Source organism: Apodemus sylvaticus, chromosome 2 (genome assembly GCF_947179515.1).
Source record: "Apodemus sylvaticus chromosome 2, mApoSyl1.1, whole genome shotgun sequence".
Classification (NCBI taxonomy): Eukaryota; Metazoa; Chordata; class Mammalia; order Rodentia; family Muridae; genus Apodemus; species Apodemus sylvaticus.
The window spans coordinates 67,024,854-67,042,710 of record NC_067473.1 but is presented as its reverse complement, the minus strand read 5'-3'; the positions used below and the strand labels follow the sequence as shown (position 1 = coordinate 67,042,710).

The 17,857-nt window shown below is 39.7% G+C and overlaps 1 protein-coding gene across 1 annotated transcript; it reads left to right on the top strand.

The window, feature by feature from the left end:
- Positions 1-279: 279 nt before the first annotated feature.
- On the top strand, positions 280-1,095 carry LOC127677907 (40S ribosomal protein S2-like). Its single transcript, XM_052172849.1, has one exon. It carries the CDS (start codon positions 280-282, stop codon positions 1,093-1,095), a length of 816 nt encoding a protein of 271 aa, XP_052028809.1.
- The last annotated feature ends 16,762 nt before the right edge of the window (positions 1,096-17,857 follow it).

Genomic DNA, 17,857 nt, shown 5'->3' with positions numbered 1-17,857 from the left:
AATTCTCAACTGAGGAAACTTGAATGGCTGAGAAACAACTAAAGAAATGTTCATCATCTTAGTCATCAGAGAAATACAAATCAAAATACCCCTGAAATTCCACCTTACACCAGTCAGAATGGCTAAGATAACATATATATATATATAAACAAAAACTCAAGTGGTATCAGATGCTGATGAGGATGGGGAAAAAGAAGGACACTCCTGCTTCTTCTTCTTCAGGAAAACACCAAATAGCAGATGACACAGGTGCAGTGGGAGGGCCCAGAGGAGGGGAGGATGGGGGGTGGCTTCCGCGGAAGATTCAGCAGTGGTCTTAGGGGCAGGGGCCGTGGTCAAGGCCATGGCTATGGTCGAGGCCGCGGGGCTCGTGGAGGTAAAGCTGAAGACAATGTGTGGATCCCTGTCACCAAGCCTGGTCGCCTGGTTAAGGACGTGAAGATCAAGTCTTTGGAGGAGATCTACCTGTTCTCCCTGCCCATTAAAGAGTCTGAGATCATTGACTTTTTCCTGGGCACATCCCTAAAGGATGAGGTTCTGAAAATAATGCCAGTGCAGAAGCAGACTCGGGCTGGCCAGAGGACCAGGTTCAAGGCAATCGTCGCTATTGGGGACTACAATGGTCATGTTGGTCTTGGTGTTAAATGCTCCAAGGAGGTCACCACTGCCATCCAAGGGGCCATCATCTTGGCCAAGCTCTCCATCGTCCCTGTGCGGAGAGGCTACTGGGGAAACAAGATTGGCAAGCCCCACACGGTTCCGTGTAAGGTGACAGGCCGCTGTGGCTCTGTGCTGGTATGTCTCATCCCTGCCCCCAGAGGCACTGGCATTGGCTCTGCTCCTGTGCCCAAGAAGCTCCTGATGATGGCAGGTATAGATGACTGCTACACGTCAGCCGGGGGCTGCACTGCCACCCTGGGCAACTTTGCCAAGGCCACCTTTGATGCCAAGACCTACAGCTACCTGACCCCCAACCTCTGGAAAGAGACTGTGTTCACCAAGTCTCCTTATCAGGAATCCACTGATCATCTTGTGAAAACCCACACCAGAGTCTCTGTTCAGAGGACCCCGGGTCCAGCTGTGGCTACCACATAGGGGTTTTTATACAAGACAAATAAATGCATTAAGTCTGAAAAAAATAAAAGGACACTCCTCCATTGTTCATGGGATTGCAAACTGCTACAACCACTCTGAAAATCAGTCTGGCGGTTCCTCAGAAAACTGGAAATAGTATTAACTGAGGGCCCAGCCATACCACTCCTGGGCATATACCTAAAAGATTTTCCAACATATAACAAGGACACATGCTCCACTGTGTTCATAACAGCCTTGTTTATAACAGCCAGAAGCTGCAAACAACCCAGATGTCCTTCAACAGAGGAATGGATACAGAAAATGTGGTACATTTACACAATGAAGCACTACTCAGCAATTAAAATCAATGATTTCATAAAATTCTTAGGCAAATGAATGGAACTAGAAAATATCATCCTGAGTGACATAACCCAATCACAAAAGAACACACATAGTATGCATTCACTGATAAGTGGATATTAGCCCATAAGCTCAGAATACCCAAGATACAATTCACAGACCACATGAAGCTCAAGAAGGAAAACCACAATGTGGGTGCTTTGGTTCTTCTGGGAAGTGATAACAAAATACAGGAGCAAATATGGAGACAAAGTGTAGAGCAGAGACTGAAGGAAAGGCCATCCAGAGACTGCCCCCACCTGGGGATTCATCCCATATACAGACACCAAACCCAGACACTATTGTGAATGCTAAGAAGTGCATGCTGACAGGAGCCTGATATAGCTGTCTCCTGAGAGGCTCTGACAGAGCCTGACATATACAGAGGTGGATGTTCACAGCCAACCTTTGAACTGATCATGGAGTTCCCAATGGAGGAGTTAGAGAAAGGACTAAAAGAGTTGAAGGGGTTTGCAACCCCATAGGAAGAACAACAATATCAACCAACCAGAGCTACCAGGGTTTAAACCACCAACCAAGGAGTACACATCGAGGGACCCATAGCTCCAGTCACACATGTAGCAGAGGAGGCCCTTGTTTTAGTGAAGGCTCGATGCCCCAGTGTAGGGGAATTTGAGAGTGGGGTGATGGGAGTGAGTTGTTGGGTTGGGGTACACTCTCATAGAAGCAGTAGGGGGGATGCTACAGGGGGTTTCTGGAGGGGAATCTGGAAAGGGGCTAACATTTGAAATGTAAATAAATAAAATATCCAATAAAAATAACTAAGCATTAAAAAAAGAATATACATGACTTCTTCAAACTCACTAAATGAAGATCTTCTAATTAGATTTGGATTTTTTTTCTATTATAATCCTAAACTCAGTCCATTATGTCAAAATCATCAAATATACTTCACTTTATGTATAATAGACAGACCAGACAGATACTACTGAAATGATACAAAACTATGTAAAAGAAAACGTTTATAATAAGATTGCTCAAAGTGACAGCCAACTAATACAGTGCCTGAGCCTGTCTCAGAAAATAAATAAAGCATGCATCTGTAGCATTGTCAAATAAATCATAAGTGTTGTCAACCTACATGAACATACACTGCTTGGGGCATGATGTTACAGAGAAGCCAGGGCTGAGTATACAGGAAGGATCAGTCTACCGATTTTCTTTTGGATTTCTACAACAACCCTCACATGGTAGGTTCTAACAATGAGCAAAAATGGTTAAGCTCTTGCCTGAAATCTGTGTCCATTCTGGCTGCTCCTCTGGGTACAGTGAAGGGTCAGTGGCACCGTGAAGGGATAGTTCAGAAGCACCACTGTGTTTATTTCACCCTGGTTCCATTTACAGTTTTGTGCTGATGTAAAAGCAAAATTATATTAGTGACTGGTTTAAGCAAATAATTTTACTCTGTAGCATAATATGGGTGCTTTCATTGTGTTATAGCATACTTCCTGGCGTTTCTGTGTCCTGAACTCTGCCATCTGTCAAAACAGATGATATCTCCTGTGGAATGGAAAGAATGCAGTGCTTGCTATTCGTTGCTTGATATTTTTTATTATCTCACTTATTTTTATATTTCAATCTCTCTTTTCATAGTCAAAGGAGGGCCTTCTTGTGGCTGTCACAGCAGACAAAAAGAAAGTCACAGCATGTTGCAAGAATATAAGTGTATTTTGACAATTTTGTAAAATTATGTTTATATGGCTGATATATTGGAACTACATTTTGTAGAAGACAAATAGACTAGCACAACTCACAGTGAGAAGTGTCTAGAAAGAGTCGGGTTGTTCACTGTTAGCTGTCATCTCTAGGGATCCTGAGAGATTTAAATTTTCTTTTTTATTGAAAATAGATTCCTCTCTAACTAATAAATCCCAACCACAGTTTTCCCTTCCTCCACTCCTCCCAGCTTCCCTCACCATCTCCCCTCTTCCCCAGATCCACTCGTCCTCCATCTCCCTTTAGAAAAGACTAGCCCCTGTAAGAGACAAAAAGCCAACACAACAAAACAAAATACAATAAGCCAAAGGAAAAGCCCTCACACTGAGGTTGAACAAGGCAACCGAATAGGAGAAAATGAGTTTCAATGTGTTAAAGACACACATGCTCCCACGGTTAGAGTCCCACAAAAAAGAAAAAAAAAGAAAGAAAAGAAAAAAATTCATATACAGAGGACCTAGTGTGGACTCCTCCAGGTCCCACGCTTCCTACATCAGTCTGTGGCCCATGCATGCCCCACTTGCTTGATTCTATGGCTGTGTTTTCCTAGTGTCCTCCCATCACCTCTGACTGCTACAATCTTTCCAACTGCTCTTCCACTGGATTCACCAAGCTTGGAGGGGAAGGGACCAATGGCGATCTCCAATTTAGACTCTGTCTGCATAATGTCTGGCTGTGGGTTTCCATATCCACTCCCATCTGCTGCCAGAGGAAACCTCTCTGATGATGACTGGACAAGGCACGGATCATATTTGTCTTTCTGGATCTTAATTACCTTACTCACTCAGGATGATTGTTTTCTAGTTTCATCCATTTGCTTACAAATTTCATGATATCATTTTGTATAACTTTTTACTGGTTCTTTGTGAATTTCATATCATACACCCCAATCCCAGTCATTTCCCAACCCTTCATATCCACCCTTTGCTCTTGCAACCTCCCCCCCAAAAAGAAAATAAAAAAAATTGGCATTAAAAGTCTCATTGTACAATCTGCAGTGTGTCTGTAACAATATGACACACAGTATAACCTTTTGCCCACACATTACTTACAAATGTCCATTGTAATGACTCATTGGACTGGTTTGAGGCCTCTGGCTTCTTCTACACTATCAATACTGGATCCTCACTAGGACTCCTCTCAGATGTCCTGTTGTTGCCCTGTGTCATGGAGATCCTGCAGCTTTGGATCTGCAGGACCTGCCCCTTCATGTGATCCAGCAATTCACAGTTGGGGTAGATGTTGGGGTGGGCCAACTTAGAGATCTGGACCTGGGCCTGTGTCATAGCTGAATTGGTCAGTCTGCGAATTTTTCCATACCCACACCACCAAGAAGAGCTCTCCAGCACTGCGCAGGCTAACTCACCCAATGCTAGGTAAGGGCCAGGGTCTATTTCCTGCCCTTGGGCCCTTGGGCCAGCTCACCTGTGCATTCACCAGCAGTGTCAGCTCCATTGCACTGCCTGGGCAAAGTGTAGGGCCCACTTTCCTACGTGCAGGACAAGCTCTGCACAGCCCTTGGACATCAACATGGTCCCAGGTGGCAGCCCAGACCAGGGGCATCCTCATGCCTTTGGTGATAATACAAGTCATAGACATCAACACAGACCCCTATTGCTGCATGACCATGAGCCCAGACATGGCCCTCAACAGCAGCTTGGGACAGGACTTCACTATGGCCTCAGGTGGCAAGGCAAAGAACTCAGTTCTGCCTTTCCTCATAGCTCTCAAACCCTTCTGCTTTTCTTTCTCTTCCATTTCTTCACCACATTCTTGCATGTTGTAGAGGTTCCCGCTTCAGGCAGGCCACACTGAGGGCAGGCCCCTTAGTGTCTTCTGTCGGTGTCATTTCGTTAACAGTTGAGTTACATACTCCATTATGTAAATTTACCACATTTTCCTTATCCATTGATTGAGGGATATCTAGAAGGAGTAGTGAGTGCTAACTGTAATTATCTCTAGGGATCCATAGAGATTTTAAAACATCCTTATAGCATTCAACTTTTCAAATTTTCTGCCATGATCATATTATCAAAAGAGGACATCAACGTTTTTTAAATTGTTAAACAATTTGTGATGTTGCTGTGACCATTACTTGTCATTCAAAATTTATATTAAATTTCATTACCAGTATAATAGCACCGAAACTTTGAGGAATTTATTAAGTTAAGGGATTATCCTTTTCCATTTTCCATCTTATGAAGATGACATGAAGCAGAAGAATCAGCAATGAGATAAGCTCTCCTCAAAAGAGGAACTCAGAACTTTACCCTCAGACTTCTCAGCATCCACAGTGGCAATAAAATAAATGTCTGTTGTCTATCAGTTACTCAGTGTTCCGTATTTTCTCATAGCAGTAGGAATAGTGCAAGTCTCATGTATTTAACAAAGACTGAATGCCCCTGTCTCCCTCTTCCCCTTTGCAAATTTCTGCTTGTGGATGTGGGAGATAGACCCTGAGACTGCTGAAAGCATTGCCTGTAGAACATATGAGTGCCTCACTCTGTTTGTGCTTTAGGAGTGACAGATTGGGTTGACATCTGACTGTGACCAGTGACCCTAACTATCCTCTTACGAATTCTCTGGTTCTGGCTCTACAGGATTCCCTAAGTTCATAAAAGCCATTCAGATTTCAAATGGAGTCTGAAGTGAGGAGGCCTCTTAGAGGTTTGGCAACTTTACTTCTCTGGGTTACATCATGACTGATTGTTTTGCTACCAGGGTGATCAGGAAAACAGAGGGGAAATAAGGTACTCCTTGAAGGATGACAGCTTCAAAAACAAGGACAAAAGCAATAGGGACTAACAATGTGGGTCAAAACCAGTGGCCCCAGGGCTGACCCAGGCTGGAGGGAAGATGGCAGGAGCAGTTTTCTCATTGGGAAGCCAGTGGACCTTCCAGATTGTGTGCTTTATGGGAAACGTTAAGGCTGCCACCCAATGTTTAAAATAAGCAAGCAAATGTGAATGGAGAAGTAAGGGAAACATCTCAAGGTTTCAATCAGATTTACCTAGGAATAAATGCTATTGATGTCAGGGCAAGGACCATGTGCCCCAAACGCAGTGACTTTGGGGCCCTTTTGATATGAGACAACCATAGCTACCCATAGGTGCCTGCTAGAGAAAAGCAGGACTCGGAAGCATGTGCAGACATATACCACCTTGGGAACTTTCCAGAATCTTGAAGTGCTCCACAAAGCAGTGTCCAAGATCTCCCACATCTGAAGGACTTTGTAGTCCTTACATCCTAGGTACTCTGCAATGTGACCGTCCTCACAGCTTCGGTTTAAAAATTTGCTAAGAACTTATTACATATTATATTTTAAAACTATATGCATATGTTTGTATACCAGCAATGCCTACACATAATTCTACTCACTGTGACTCTCAATCCTTCCTTTAAAAGTATGCATCGCCATTCACCTTCTCTTTCTCAAAGGGATTTGCACAAAGAATGTTTGCTGAATACAGTGTAAAATCTGATTCATTTGAATACATTCTGCAATATAGTCGTGGCTTTGGGTCCTACAATAAACACATCATTCTCCAAATGGACAAGGATGGTTTTCTTCTACTTCCACATAGCAACACAAAAGAATAGCTATCCTGTGGCTGAGAGTTGGCTGCTCTTCCTTTTTGAGAAAATCTTGATCTGTGAGCATATCTTTTGGAGCAGATGCTTTTAGTATCTAGTAATCTGGAATCTGGCTTGGTAAATCCTCTGATAAAGTTATGACAGCAGAAGCAGAGAAGCCCTCATCTTGCTAGGCGATAGCCATATTTTCATCTTCATCATTTTCTTTACATACTTCTGAGTATATTCCATATACTACTAAGGTATCTGTGCATATGACTCCAATGTAAAGATGTTTTACTTCAGAGATTAAGGCTGGACGATCAATAGTTGTAGGTCAGCCTGGGCTACACAGTAAGATCCTGACCCACAAGGAAAAGTATAAGAAGCCAATAAGATGGCTCAGCAGGTAATGACTGCCGCTGCCAAGTCTGATGATCTGAGTTTAATCCGCTGGACCAATACAGTGGGAGAAGAAAACTAACTCTTGAAAATTGTCTGATATGCACCCTGGTGGCCTCTGCATAAACACAAAATAAGTAAGTGTAGTAAAATTTAAATAAATAAAGTGGAAGAGTAATTTAGAAATATAAGAAGAAAAGTAACTCTATGGCATGATTGCCTATAATACCAGCATGCAAGAAATAGAGACAGGCAGATCCCAAGTTTAAGACCAACATGGGTTGAATAGTGGGACTTTCTGACACATACATATACACATACACATAAACATATAATCATACATGTATATATGTGTGTATAAACATGCACAGGTGTACATACACATGTGCATATACAAAACAATCTTTTCTGTTGAGACCCTGAAGTTTCGTCTCAGTTCAGAAAGCTGAGGATGACTTTTTGAGAGCAATTATAATAATCACAATAATAGATTAACAACTCAGCGACCATAAGGAATGTTACAGATTCACCCCCACACAAGGCACTGGATATAACTTGAGAAAGTCAGCTCTTTCCCCAGATTCTTAAAGATTCCTTCAGTATACTAAAGAGAGGTTAGGAATCCAGACTTCTAACTATAAATCTTTAAACTGCCTATTTCTCTTTCTCTTTGAAACTTCCCATTAGGGATGGTACAGTCATGCATTGCTTAACAACAGGGAGATTTTCTGAGAAATGACTCACTTGGCAATTTCATCCCTCATTCACCTCCCAGAGAACACTCACCCAAATCTGCATGGTGCAGGCGATCACTCCCCATAGTCTCCTGATGCAATCAGGAAGTATGGCAAATGAAGATGTGTGAGGCTGGGGGAGGGGATGGCAGTGGTGTGGGCATACTGTGTTACTGTAAGTTTCCAGCTTATAGTCAGGAGTACACTCTAAAGTAACAGTAAAGCATATAGCATGGCAACAACATAAAATAGCATAGTCACTGGTTTTTCATTAGCAAGTATTACATGTTTAAATAATTGTGCTGATTACTTCTATGACTAGCAATGTACCAGGTGTGTTTATACCAGCATCCCCACAGACACGTGAGTAATTTTTGTGTTACAATGTTTCTATGAGATTTTTAGTTTCTTTATATTGTGAGACCTCCATCATATCCATAGTCCATTGCTAATGAGACTGCAGTGGTGTTGTATATAATATGGTCTTTCTGCATCAGGATTAGGTGGAACCTGCTTTTAAGGTGACCCAAGTCATAATAATCCAAAGGGTTTGTTAGCAGAACAGAGAGCCACAAACCTCAAATTTTAGTTCTAAATCCTTTATCCCTGGAGACAGAAAGTGATCTCTCCCTCACTTGAACTGCCAAGATGCCTTAGTGTAGTACTTTGTCATACAAGTATGAAGATCTGAATCCAAATTCCTGAACTTGCATAAGTGCCACGCAGATGTGCAGACCTTCCTGCAATCCTACCGCTGGGGAAGTGGAGATAGGGGATCCCCCCAACCAAACTGGGCAATTAAACTACATGAATCAGTCATCTCTGGGTTCAAGTAAGAAACTGTGACTCAATATAAGGAGATCAGTGATCAAGGAAGACATTAAACATAAGACTCTGACCTCCACACGCACATAAACATGTGCCACACGTGACAACATGCACACAGATGAGAAAGACAGAGATAGAGAGACAGAGAGGGAGCCTGTTTTCACTCTGATACAAAAGGTACAATAATCTATTAGCACAAAAACAATTTTGCATTTTTTAACCATCACCTTATGCAAAATAGAGTGATTAGTGATAGTGTGTAAATACTCTAACTTAACTGGTTTATTCAATCACTTATAAAAACCATTTCATTCACAGGACAAGAAACAAAAATTAAAGTACTTAGAAATAACTGGCCAGTTTCTTTATTAGTTTCAGAGTGTCAGGTTTTATGTGGAGGTCCTTGATCCACTTGTATTTGAGCTTAGTACAAGGAGATAAGAATGGATCAATTCGAGTTCTTCTGCATGCTGACCTCCAATTGAACCAGCACCATTTGTTGAAAAGGCTATCTTTTCTCCACTGGATGTTTTCAGCTCCTTTGTCAAAGATCAAGTGACCATAGGTGTGTGTGTTCATTTCTGGGTCTTCAATCCTATTCCATTGATCCACTTTCCTGTCACTGTACCAATACCATGCAGTTTTTAACACAATTGCTCTGTAGTAATATTTGAGGTATGGGATACTGAGTCCCCCAGAAGTTCTTTTACTGTTGAGAATAGTTTTAGCTATCCTGGGTTTTTTGTTATTCCAGATGAATTAAAGAATTGCTCTTTCTTTCCTTCTTCTTGGGAATCATTTGATATGCTAATTGTATCTTGAGAATTCAGAGCTTCTGGGCTAATTAATATTCACTTATCAGTGATTGCATTCCATGTGTATTCTTTTGTGATTGGGTTACCTCACATAGGATGATATTTTCCAGCTCCAACCATTTGCCTAAGAATTTCATGAATTCATTGTTTTTAATTGCTGAGTAGTATTCCATTGTGTAAATATACCACATCTTCTGTATCCATTCCTCCATTGAGGGACATCTGGGTTCTTTCCAGCTTCTGGCTATTATAAATAAGGCTGCTATGAACACAGTGGAGCATGTGTCCTTATTGCATGCCGGGGAATCCTCTGGGTATATGCCCAGGAGAGGTAAAGCAGGGTCCTCTGGAAGTGTCATGCCCAGATTTCTGAGGAACCGCCAACTGATTTCCAAAGTGGTTGTACCATCTTGCAATCCCACCAGCAGTGGAGGAGTGTTCCTCTTTCTCCACATCCTCTCCAACACCTGCTGTCTCCTGAGTTTTTAACCTTAGCCATTCTGACTGGTGTAAGGTGAAATCTCAGGGTTGTTTTGATTTGCATTTCCCTAATGATTAATGATGTTGAACATGTCTTAAGGTGCTTCTCAGCCATCTGAAGTTCTTCATGTGAAAATTCTTTGTTTAGATCTGTACCCCACTTTTTAATAGGGTTATTTGTTTCTCTGGGGTCTACCTTCTTGAGTTCTTTGTATATATTACATATACTAGATATTAGCCCTCTGTCAGATTTAAGGTTGATGAATATCCTTTCCCAATCTGTTGGTTGACATTTTGTCCTTTTGACAGTGTCCTTTGCCTTACAGAAACTTTATAATTTTATGAGGTCCCATTTGTCAATTCGTGATCTTAGAGTGTAAGCTATTGGTGTTCTGTTCAGGAACTTTTCCCCTGTGCCCATGTCCTCAAGGGGAGTACCCAGACAGAGAAATGGGAAGGAGGTGATTGGGAAATGGGCTGAGGGAAGAGAGCTTATGAGACCGATGGGGTGGGGGGAACCCGGAAAGGGGAAAACTTCCAGAATGTAAACTAAGAATATAGAAAATTTTAAGAGAGAGAGAGAGAGAGAGAGAGAGAGAGAGAGAGAGAGAGAGAGAGAGAGAGAAGAAAGAAAGAAAGAAAGAAAGAAAGAAAGAAAGAAAGAAAGAAAGAAAGAAAGAAAGAAAGAAAGAAAGAAAGAAAGAAAGAAAGAACTGGCCACCACCACAGTTCCTGCATCCTTGACCTTGACTCCCTCATTATCAAACAGAATAAGTCTTATTTGTAGGTGAAAGTTTTATCAGTCAGCTTAGCTTACTGAAGTTCAAAACCACATTCAAGCCACTCACTGCTAAAAACCCACTGTCAAGTCTTTTATCTGTCACTAAGACCAGCCATCTAGACCATTAAAAATATGCTTCATTACAAGCCTATGACTGAAGGCAACCCCAGGAGAAGTAGCAGAAGACACATCCTGTTCGCTCTCTGCCTCACCATTTTGACCTGACTTCAAAGGCTCAGCTTGTTGCACAGTTCTTCTCCGACTCAGGGACCCACTCACATGGCTTTCTTCTTCTGCAGAATGCCTGTTTTCACCTGAATGACTCACACAAGAGGAGCCGGTGAGGCAAACCATTAATTTTGAGGCAAAAAAGATCATGATGGCATTAGGAAATGTCAAACCAGATAAATTATCATAAAAAAGGGATGGAAATTCTCCAAGATACAGTATTAGAATTTACAAACAAAATTTAATGCAACATATTATAAATAGACTATGCTACACAATAGCTATACTGGACTATTTCCATTTTAGAATTCTCTCAGTAATAAACACTATTAGAACCTGACCTATGGTCTCTTTAGTTCTTCATTGTTTTGTATTCCTGTAACTAGTTTATGCATACAGGAAGAAAACAGCATGGAATGTTTCTTGAATGTTAGCACCCTGCCTGCAGGTACCCATTGCTCTCAGTAGACAGATGTGTATCTAGATCACCATATCTAGATGTTTGATAAATTCTTTTTTAGTTAATTCAACTGGTATTTTTTATAAAGGATCTCATATATCTCATATTTACTTTGAACTTATTATAAAGCCCAGAATAATCTTGAACTTCTGGATCTCCTGCCTCCACCTTCTAAGTGTGGGAGTTACAGACATATAGCATCATGTCGTTCATGCAATGCTAAGAATTGAGCACAGGGCTCTGCACACACAAGCACTTGAACGGCTGAGCTGTCTCCCCAGGCCCAATACATTCTTATTAAAATGTGTAATATGTATAATGATGTTATCAACATTTATAAATGGCTGTAGACATTTTTAAGAGTTAGGTGTTGTATGAGGGAACCAGCAAAAAAAATCACATTTCTGAATATATAAGATAATGTCAGTTGATGATCCAGCTTCTAATAGTCATTCTCAGTGATATAGAAAAAATGTTTGTGTGAATAAAATTAGTCTCATTTTCTATATTTATGCATATATTCAACTAATGTATATTGAGTATCTACCATGTATCAGTAGAAGACAAGACAGTCACAAATCTTCATCCTTGTGGAATTTATAGGATAGTGAGGGAATAAACAGTAGACAATACAAATAAATACAATAGATAGTGATAGTTGTATGAAAAATTGGGCTAGGCAGTGTGGAGGACTGCAGTTTAGAGAAGGAGACACTGAAAATGTCTGGAAGAAATGTACTGCAAGTTAGGCCAATATCTACAGGAGAACATTTCAAACACCAAAAGCAAGGAAGAAAACATACCTGATGTAGTCAAGGAACATCAAGGAAGCCAAACAGTCAAGAAAAGTATGAAGAGGATTTGGGTTAAATGTGCTCAAGACAGTGTACACATGCATGAAACTGTCAAAGAACAGATTAAAAATATTCTTCTACAAAATCTGAGAAGATGGCTGGCTACAAGAAGATGGCTTCAGACTTAAGCATTTCCTTTTGCCCTCAGACTTGAGCTTTCCTCTTGAGGTGGAAAGCAAACAGAGTTGTGAAAGAGCTATGACATGATACAATTTGTATTTTTAATAGTTTCTACTGACTATTGTGTTGAAAACAAACAGAAGGCAAAAGAACACTAGGAGTTGCAGAACCAGTTAGGAGGCAACTGTAGCAATACAGCCATGTAATAACAGTGGCTTGCACCAGACCATAACCATGAAAATAGTGAATTACAGTAGAATTTCAGACACTCTTGATTGTGAGCACTTGTTTTCAAACCTTTGTCACACAATCTGATTTCAGAATGTGGCAGGAGCAATTTGACTTCTTACAGAACCACAACCTTGAAGTGTTCAGCTACAAATGGTTTAGCTCTAGGTAGAATGATGTGGCCCTCCAGTTGCTGAGTGATTCAATATTGACTTCAAAAGATTTTTGTCCAAAGTAGCTGAAGGATGAAGAACTATATACCAACACAGAGCTAACAAACAGAAAACAGTGAAAGAATTATTTTACGGAATAGATTCATAGGATAGCAAGGATGTTGATTTTGATATATGTTTGAAGGAAGTCATATGGATATGTAAAGAAGAGATATTCACATGTGTATCAAAGACATTCCTCATGAAAACTGAACCACTTAGCTCCATTTTCAGATACAAAGCATAAGATGGAGATGCTTGAACAGCTAATTTATGAAAGAGTTACTTTCAAATGAAAACCACAGAAAAGTATGAGGCATAGGACTCTGAAAGATGCTAAACAATATTCAAGGTGATCACATAATCAACAAGCATTCTCTTTGATGCTGTTTGGTATAGACTGATCCACAAAGCTTGTCTCACCCAAAAATGTAGAAACTGTACTAATATTATCCTGCATCAGATAGACATTACACAAGTTCCTCACAAAGAAGTGTATGGGAAAATCTCCTCGACAACTCCTTTGGATAAAGCACCTCTCACAACTCAACCGCAAAGTCCAGCAGTGAACTGGAGATGATGAGTGCATCAACTTTGAGTAGGCCCCTAGGAAAGGAAGAGGATGCTCAAAGGATAACCTACCCCTAGTACTGTTCAGTTTTGACTGACACAATGGGTTCACTCCATCTCCTCATAGCTTCTCCCACAACTCTGGCTTGCTGGAATTTCTACAGAAACAAAGAGGGTTTTAGTGAAACCAGCTATGGACATCTACTATGATGTTGGATATAAGACCAAAACTAGTATAAGCCATTCTCGGATGTTTATCTCTCAGAGATCCAAGAGTTTAATTAGATTCTTCTATAAGCAATGTCAATTGTGCTTGCCCATGGAGAATAGATACAGCATCAAAAGTCCCAAGAGATGACTCCATGGTACCATAAATGTGGTACATATTCCTCATAGCCCTTTTTCCACATGATGACCTTGGCCAATTATTCCTACCAAAAGGCATCTTTTTCCTTACCTCCTGGCCTTCTGGGACCCAAACCATAAAATAACTAGGTGGAAGCCGTAAAATGTTTAAGACTCTTTTTGTGTCACTTTCTGGGTGTCATTGTTCTTGGAAAGCAAGACTTCCATGCCCACACACTCTAGAGCTACATGGATGGGAGGCATAGATTCTCTGTGTGGATTTCTTGAAAATAATGCTCAGCAAGATCACTCCCAGGAACTTCCTGATCCTGTGTGTTCTATGATAGTGTGCAAAAATGAATGGCTGTTACTTGAGGGTGTCTTCTCCTATTTTAAGGGAAGCAGCCTACCAACCCCTTAAAGTCAGCTCAAAACCAGTACATCTACAGCCTATGCAAGTCACTCTTGTGCTCTTAGGATAGATGGATGGCAAGGTTGTGACTCTGACTGTATTAGTAAATGAGCCAAAGAGAAAACAATTCATGTAGGGCTTCTAAAGTCCAGTACAAAATCCAGATAAAGGGCCAAAAAGCTTCTATGTCTGTCATACTGAAAAAAAAATCTCTTTTCACATGTGATTGTAAATCTGAGATTTCTGAGACACAAAACATGAATCCACACAGTGAATGGCTGAGTTTTGGTGTTATGTTAATGCTCTGAAAAACTCAGGACACCAATCTGGGCATAACAGGATCCAGAAAGCTGAGATGGACATACATGAGTGTATTCCAATAAAACTAGCACTATAGACCTGGATGCTGTACCAGGTTTCCTTAAGCACCAGAGTCAGCTCTTCCTGCCAATCCTAGAAGACAGACCACTCTTTCTCTACAGATCCTACAATGGACTCCTTACAAAGCCCTGGCAAGCCTGCTAACAACCAGGCCCCACCTCCTTTCATTGCTAATTCCAGTCACAGCAGGTCTGAGAGGGCGAGGTATGAACTATATGAAGAGGCGTTCTCCACACCAAATTCCCAAGAAGGACTGCTGAATCAAAGGGTGTAATTTCTTCTTGCCAAATTACCCTCTGTACATATCGGACCAATTTATACACTCATCAGCAATGTATACAAGCAGTGTTTCCTTGACAACTTAGCAAAAGAAAATCTGGTGAATGTTTATGATGTTTGACAGTTTTTAAGTCGTATGACTACAATCTTAAGTTTCCATTTCCCATATAATAAATATTTCTTTTGTTTCTTTCTGTGAATTTCATATCCATTCTTTGATCTCTTTTTTCTTATTTTTATTTTCCTTTTACTTCTAAGACCTGTTTATATACTAAAGATTGAAGGCTATTGTTTTTATAATACAGATGAAAGAGATTCTCCCAACTTGATGTTTTGTATACAGTTTGCCATACAAATATTTTTAATGATTTGTTTATTTATTTATTACTTTATATACATTGTTTTTCTGCCTGAATGTATGTCTGTGTGAGACTGTCAGATCCCATGGAACTGGAATTAAAGACAGAAGTGAGCCGCCATGTGGGTCCTGGGAATTGAATTGGGGTCCTTTAGAAGATCAGCTAGTGTTCTTAATTGCTGGGCCATGTCTCCAGCCTTACTACATTTCTTCTGTGAATTTAAGAGGCATTCCACACCCCTGGCTTTTCAAATATGTTTGCTGTCCCATTTTCATCTGGCAACCATGTGTCATTTCTGATGATAAAATCTCTGATACATTTGGAGTTTATCCTGTTTACAGTTTGAGATAAGGAAGGTAATATTTCTTTTCAGAGAGCTATCTTGTTTTCAAAATATCAGTGACAATTTCTCTGATTTGAAATTGTAGTTTAGGCCACACTGAACTTACACTAAACTACTATTTTTATATAGATTTTCTGTCCTGGACTGACTTTGCTATGGGTTTATATTTACGCATATATTTTAAATAGTGAAACTATACAATATCTTATAAGATAGGAAAGAGCCTGTCTAGTTTCAATCTGCCTCTAGGTTTCATTCAACTTTGATGATAATCTTTGACTTTGTCCATATGTTTTTGCCCATATGACTTTGTCCATATATATTTATGCAATTTTATATACATAATTGCACAATTTTTTTCTGGGCTGGAAAGATGGCTCAGCAGCTAAGAACACCTGGTTTTAGTCCTCCACACCTACATGGTAATTCATAGCCATCTTTAACTCCACTTACAGGAAATCTGATGACCTTCTGACCTCTTGAGCACCAACCATCCATGTGATGGACCCATATATACACGGGCAAAACACTCACATGCATAAAATAAATAAACAAATAAATAAATATTTTTAAATTTTCTCCTTCATATTTCTATTGCCTATTACCTAATTTCTTTCTCTAATATAGGAATTTTCTAAAATGAAAACTGTAGCAGTTATGGTCATTCTTATATCTTTTTGAACTTTTAAGACTGTCTCTAGATTCAATAAACATGCTGAGAGTTTTTAGATAATATAAATATGTTTATATTACTAAATGTATTGTGTTTATCAAAAATTAGTATTAAAAGTTTTTCAAGTATTCTAGGATATTTGGCAATGATCACACAAATTTTCTTAGTTTTTATTCATAAGTAAGCTGTAGTAATGACTGTCCTGAAAACATTTTCATTATGATTGACATTTCTGGTCTTTGTCTTAAGAAAGCAGAATTTATGCAGACTGTGTAGCAGCATCAATGCAATGGGGAATGTATAGAAACATTTCCTTAAATTGTTCAATTCTTTTTATTTATTGATTTGTTGCTTTGTTATCTTCAAACAGTATCTCACTGTAGCCCAGGCTGACGCGGAACTCACTATAGAACCCAGGTTGTCCTTTAGCTAATAGCAGCCTACTGCCTCAGGCTCCTGAGGATTACAAGTCACATTAGGCTCCTTAAATTCAGAGATATTATTTTATAGAATAAAATATAAGGAACAAATTAAATCATTTAAATTTTTAGGCAACATTTATATTAAATATCATATACTTTGAAGTTATACTAAAATGACTTCATTTTTGTTCTTCCAGGTTGGAACATTAATTTGCTGATGTTCTGTTAAACAGTTCTTTTTCCCAGGGCTTACAATGCTTTGCTTTTCAAGGTTTTTCACTTATGTACTGATAGTGATGGCCATTCAGTCCTCAAAAAAAATCAAACTCAAATCCTTATGCATAGCACGTATTACTCTAATTGAGTCACATCTCCAGTCAGCACTGTTGTGTGATAGCAGTAAATAGTTCCATTTTTACTACTGACTATCCATAACACTAATACCTGTAGGTTGCAATTTCCACTTTGTTATGACATTTAAAAGTCAAGTGTGTAGGGACTGGAGAGATGGTCCAGTGGTTTAAAGCTCTTGTTGATCTTGAGGAGGACCTGGGTCCTCTTCACAGCACCTACCTGATAGCTCACAATCATCTCTAAGTCCATTTCCAGGGAATCTGGTGCCTTTTTCTGGACTTTACATACATTTAGGCAAGCCATTCAAATAAATAAATAAACGAACAAATATTCAAGCATATAAAAGATCTAAGTTAATATTATGTCTTATACAAACTATATACTCAGTAAGCTTACACTATATAGTAAGTGAGCATGATTAATGTTACCAGTATAATATGTGCAAAAATTGGTCTGTGAACAAAAGTTGATGATAATAAATTATCATTAGGCATCCTTAAATGCAATAAACTTTGATTCTGTGTATTTTCCTATATGTTCAAGCTTTATAGGAACTTGTCCCTGTGAGGAGGTCATTTGGATTCTGAGTTTCTCTTAGCTAATGATGGGAAAACTAAAAGAAACAAAGAAAAGCTAAAGTAGGGCACTTTGCAAAAGTCTGGGTCAGTAACAAAGGCAAGAACTGGTTTCTCATGTAGATGTGATATGAAGTACCTAATAGCCCTATGGTGCACAGTTGCTTAGCAACACCTAATATATAATAAAGAAGGATGGAAAGACATCAGAAAATGGTA

Excerpts from the sequence above, each read along its gene's own strand:
- LOC127677907 (XM_052172849.1), top strand. The coding sequence starts at position 280 with ATGGGGGGTGGCTTCCGCGGAAGATTCAGCAGTGGTCTTAGGGGCAGG.